General features: G+C 41.3%; 1 protein-coding gene across 1 annotated transcript in view; it reads right to left on the bottom strand.

Moving 5' to 3' along the window:
- Positions 1 to 4,575, bottom strand: part of EIF2S3 (eukaryotic translation initiation factor 2 subunit gamma) — a 15,995-nt gene extending 11,420 nt beyond the window's left edge. Inside the window, exons 1-3 of the mRNA XM_058441651.1 lie at positions 4,414 to 4,575; positions 2,650 to 2,784; positions 278 to 372 (exon numbers count right to left, since the gene is read on the bottom strand). Coding sequence (XP_058297634.1) covers positions 278 to 372; positions 2,650 to 2,784; positions 4,414 to 4,513 — 330 coding nt within the window. The 5' untranslated portion in view covers positions 4,514 to 4,575. The remainder of the gene's footprint in view (positions 1 to 277; positions 373 to 2,649; positions 2,785 to 4,413) is intronic.
- Between the last annotated feature and the right edge of the window lie 1,176 nt (positions 4,576 to 5,751).

Below are 5,751 nucleotides of genomic sequence, written 5' to 3'. Positions count from 1 at the left end.
AAAAAAAAAAAAAAAAAAAAAAGGTGGATCTCATGAAGGTAGATTGTGGATTCAGAGGTCTAGAAGGGTGGGAGAAGTGAAGTTTGAAGAGAGAAAAAAAGAGTATTAAAAAAGAGAACTCTGTATCAAATACCAGAAACCATGGAAAAAATTTTACTTTTCAATTTGGATTGTCCATACTTTTTTTCCTGATTAAGACAAGGATAAAACAAACAAACAAACAAAACAACAACAACAAAAAAAACCCCAAAATCACAACAACCAAAACCCATTTTACCTTTAATACTCCTTTTAGGATACTACCACCAGCTACACCTCCCTTAAGGTCATCAACTTCACAGCCAGGTTTGTTGACATCAAAAGATCTAATAACTAAAATAAAACAAATTAAAGTCAGTTCTGTTAATTTTAACTTGAGAAGAAATATTATTTTCCATGTTAATGTTTCTAAAATAGTGGCCATTTGAGATTTATACCAAAGGGGTGCCTTTTTAACAAAATCTATTATTATTCCAATGCTTATGCAGTCTTATGATGGAAAAAATGAAAGTAACTTCAGTTTATTAACAAGTGGCATATATGGTATACCAGTATTACAGAGCATCCTGCAGCTATTAATAATGTTAGAGCTATATGTAATGATCTGGAAGGATGACCCTAATATACTGTTAAGAAAAGTTATAAAAATTACACGCATAATATAATCCCACTTCCATAAAGAAAAATAAAATAATCAATGTCTGTATATGGATTTTTTTCCCCCTCTATCATAGAGGCTGGAGTGCAGTGGCACAATCATAGCTCACTGCAGCCTCAAATTCCTGGGCTCAATCTTCCTGCCTCAGCCTGCCAAGTAGCTCGGACTACAGGTATACACCACTGCACTCAGCTGTAATATTTTATTTTTTGTAGAAATGGGGTCTTCCAGGCCGGGCGCGGTGGCTCACGCTTGTAATCCCAGCACTTTGGGAAGCTGAGGCGGGCGGATCATGAGGTCAGGAGATCGAGACCACGATGAAACCCCGTCTCTACTAAAAAAACACAAAAAATTAGCCGGGCGTGGTGGCGGGTGCCTGTAGTCCCAGCTACTCGGAGAGGCTGAGGCAGGAGAATGGCGTGAACCCGGGAGGCAGAGCTTGCAGCGAGCCGAGATTGCACCACTGCACTCCAGCCTGGGCGACAGAGCGAGACTCCGTCTCAAAAAAAAAAAAAAAAAAGAAATGGGGTCTTCCTTTGATGCCCAAGATGGTCCTGAACTCCTGGCCTCAAGCAATCCTCCCACCTCAGCGTCAGTCTCCCAAAGTGCTGGGATTACAGGTGAAAGCCACCATGCCCAGCCTGTGTATATGTTTATACATGATGATACGAACAAAGAGAAAAGTGTGGGAATAATGGACACCAAATGTTAACTTTGCTGACTTTAGAGCTAAGGAACTAGAACTTGAAGACAGAGAGATTATGGACATTTTCTTTTTTTTTTTTTTTTTTTTTTTTAGGAAGAGTCTCGCTGTCACCCAGGCTGGAGTGCAGTGGCGCGATCTCGGCTCACTGCAGGCTCCGCCCCCCGGGGTTCACGCCATTCTCCTGCCTCAGCCTCCCGAGTAGCTGGGACTACAGGCGCCCGCCATCTCGCCCGGCTAATTTTTTGTATTTTTAGTAGAGACGGGGTTTCACTGTGTTAGCCAGGATGGTCTCGATCTCCTGACCTCGTGATCCGCCCGCCTCAGCCTCCCAAAGTGCTGGGATTACAGGCGTGAGCCACCGCGCCCGGCTGGACATTTTCTTTATATACCTCTATAACTCCTGTGAACAATTCAGCTTTATAACTACAAAACACTAGGACTATATGACCTGCACTTTGGAGAATATTTCCTACTAAACACCAGAAGCCTGGATGAAGGCCCAGAGGAGCTCAAATGTCTGTTTCAAGAAGGCTTCTACATCCCTGTGTAGGAACCACAAGCCTAGGTGATCAAATTATACCAGTATCAGTTCTTCGTTAATTGAACAACAAAATCATCTGCAAATGTTTTAGTCAGGAAGTTCTAACACCCTAAAACATTATGATTCCATAGAGAATACTGTATTACTCCATCTTGATCATGTACCATATATTGAGCACAGAAAGGTTAACAGTTGTTTTTGTTTTTTTTTTGAGACGCAGTTTCACTCTTGTTGCCCAGGCTGGAGTACAATGGCGCGATCTCAGCTCATTGCAACCTCCGCTTCCCGGGTTCACGCCATTCTCCTGCCTCAGCCTCCCGTGTAGCTGGGATTACTGGGGCCCGCCACCGTGCCCAGTTAATTTTTTATACGTTTAGTAAAGACAGGGTTTCACCATATTGGTCAGGCTGGTCTCAAACTCCTGACCTCAGGTGATCCACCCACCTCGGCCTCCCAAAGTATTGGGATTATAGGCGTGAGCCACTGCGCCCAGCCTAGGTTAACAGTTCTTATTGTGTTCAGGACTCTGTCCCTCATTCAGTAATACAATCTAGCACTGCCAATACAATCTCAGAATTGATTTCAAAAAAATTGTATGAATTATCACCTCTGCAGAAAGAGGAAACATTAATAAACATCCTTGAAGAGGAATCACCAATGTGGAAAAGATCAGATTAAGAGTTAAAGGCAAATCCTATCACTTACCAATAAGCCGGGGCTCTGAGGTAAAGTCTCTTGGGGGTACTGGAATTTTCTTTACTATGTACTCACAAACAACTTCAATATTGTATTTCAGCTGAGCTGAAATTGGAATAATGGGAGCTCCCTCTGCTACTGTACCTATATAACAAAATTCAGAAAGATCAAAATTCAGTTTTATAAAATTTATTCTATGTATCTGTTACATAAAACAATTAAGATTACTATAATAAAATAGATGTCTAAACCCCATATAAATGTCAGCAACAAGTGGAAAGTGGATAATTCTGTTTAGCAAGATGGCAATATTGTTTGCTTTTACTCCTGAAAATGAATACTAATCCCTGTAAGGGAAAATTTGTTACATTATATTAGTAGACATACTTAATATTAGTACAATGATAAACTTGTTTAAATAAAGAAAATACTAACACACCTGTGAAAGAGCACGCTACTAGCTGAAAAGATTTCTAACAACATGTAATTAATCTCCCAATAAATGTCAAGATAAAATTACAGACTCTGCTAATCAAAGACTGCTGGCACATATAATTTTAATTTTTTTTTTTTGAGATAGGGTCTAGCTCTGTTGCCCAGGCTAGACTGCAGTGGCATAATCACGGCTTGTTGCAACCTCCATTTCCCAGGCTCAAGCGATCCTCCCACTTCAGCCTCCTACATAGTAGCTGGGACCACACGTGTGTGCCACCAAGCCCAGCTAATTTTTTGTATCGACAGAGTTTTACCATGTGGCCCAGGTTGGTCTTGAACCCCTGGACTCAAGCGATCCACCCGCCTCACCTCCTAAAGTCTTGGTATTACAAGTGTGAGCTACCACGCCCAACCATATATATTTGCTATGTATTAATTAAATGTCAAACAAGCTAGTCAAAGAAATAGACCAAACACAACTAGACTTTAATCAAAATCACTTATTACTTTTCGTGATGACAGAACTGAGTTCATAAGAAATTAACCTTTCTAACAAGAAAAACAAGACTGAGAGAGAAAATGTCAACAACAAGATATACCACGTCTCCTCTGAAATGAAAAACATTATGCTATTAGAGAAGGGACACTCTAGAGATTTATTATTTATTTATTTGAGACGGAGTTTCGCTCTTGTTGCCCAGGCTGGAGGGCAATGGCATGATCTCGGCTCACCGCAACCTCCGCCCCCCAAGTTCAAGCCATTCTCCTGCCTCAGCCTCCCAAGCAGCTGGGATTACAGGCATGTGCCACCACACCCTGCTAATTTTGCATTTTTAGTAGAGACGGGGTTTCTCCATATTGGTCAGGCTGGTTTCAAACTCCCGACCTCAGATTATCCACCTGCCTCAGCCTCCCAAAGTGCTGGGATTACAGGCTTGAGCCACCGTGCCCGGCCGACACTCTAGAGGTTAAATAATCACTGTCACTTCCAAATCTGAAAGCTGTTCAGTAACAAATACAGTAAGACAAGGTTTTTAAAAATTATTTTATTCATTTTACTATCACTGAGATTTTTTTTAATCTGATTAAGTTTCCAGAAAACAACCCCTGTTCTAACTTGCTGCCAGCAAAAATATACTTTAGTATATTAAATTCAGAATCACAGTTTTCATTAGTTATATCAGGTTGCTAACAAGCAGTAGGTAGGGCAATAAGGCTTAAGACTCATAAGTTTACCTTGTTTTAGATAATATATTAAAAGTTAATTTAACGTCTGCTATCGAGAGTAAATGCCTCTCAAAGTGATTCATAGATTTATTACATATTATGGCTTCTTACCTTGGACAAATGCAAGGATCTGCTCGTATTGTTCTTTAGCCTGACTTTCTTTTACCAAATCAATTTTATTTTGTAGAATCAAAATATGCTTCAGTTTCATGATCTCTATAGCAGCCAGGTGTTCAGATGTCTGAGGCTGAGGGCAAGATTCATTACCAGCTAGTTGATGAAGAATAAAAAAGATGCATATAAGAATAGCTGGAAATATCCAGAATAGGCAGGCAAATCCATAAAGAGAGAAAGCAGATTATTGGTTGCAAGGGGCTGGGGGAGGAAAACATGTGGACTGACGCTTCATGGGCATAGGGTTTCCTTTTGCGGTGATACAAAAGTTCTGATACAAAAGTTCTGGAACTAGATCGTGGTGAAACGACAACCACTATGTTGTACAAAATTGTCAGTGTACTTAATGCCACTAAATTGTACACTTTAAATACATAAAATGGTACATTTTATGAGTCTCTTTTGCCACCCACTCCCCCCTCCCCACCAAAAAAGTTGGCATCTAATACAGGAGACTTCTGAATGTTCTAACCCTAATCAAGGAAGATACTATTGCCAGGTATCCACCTTTTGGCCCTGCTTCATCCTCTGTTGCCTGCATTCACTGGAACCTCCCAATTGTCTGGCTCCCAATCCTGGTCCTAAGCAAGAAGCCTAAAATCAGTAAGTCTGCCTTTCCTCAGGGTCTGCACTCAGCTTTTGCTCAGGTATGAGGTAAAGTCCTCTAACTCTCTCCAGTCTTAGAAATGTTCTGGCCCAGCCAAGCTCCTGAGAAGTAGAGAGTAATTAAAAGGGAAAAGCACTTAATACTATGAATTTTTACTAATATCAGAGGCTACTATTCAACCGAGGGAGGGAAGAATGCTAATGTGAAGATAACCAACAGTGTGTTTTTTGTTTTTTTTTTTTTTTTTTGAGACGGAGTCTCGCTCTGTCACCCAGGCTGGAGTGCAGTGGCGCGATCTCGGCTCACTGCAAGCTCCGCCTCCTGGGTTCACGCCATTCTCCTGCCTCAGCCTCTCCGAGTAGCTGGGACTACAGGCGCCCGCCACCACGCCCGGCTAATTTTTTGTATTTTTAGTAGAGACGGGGTTTCACCGTGGTCTCGATCTCCTGACCTCGTGATCCGCCCGCCTCGGCCTCCCAAAGTGCTGGGATTACAAGCGTGAGCCACCGCGCCCGGCCTACCAACAGTGTATTATAAAGAAATAGGCATGTTTTGTTGAGCACTCTAATGATCAACCTCCTCAAGTCGTGATGTTCAAGTGTCCTGACTATACCGACATAGCATGCTTTAAAAAAAAAAAAAAAAAAAAAAAAAATTTTTTTTTTTTT

Source organism: Hylobates moloch, unplaced genomic scaffold, assembly GCF_009828535.3.
Source record: "Hylobates moloch isolate HMO894 unplaced genomic scaffold, HMol_V3 SCAFFOLD_7, whole genome shotgun sequence".
Taxonomy (NCBI): domain Eukaryota; kingdom Metazoa; phylum Chordata; class Mammalia; order Primates; family Hylobatidae; genus Hylobates; species Hylobates moloch.
Note: the sequence above shows the minus strand (reverse complement) of the source record. Positions and strands in the feature narration are given on the sequence as shown.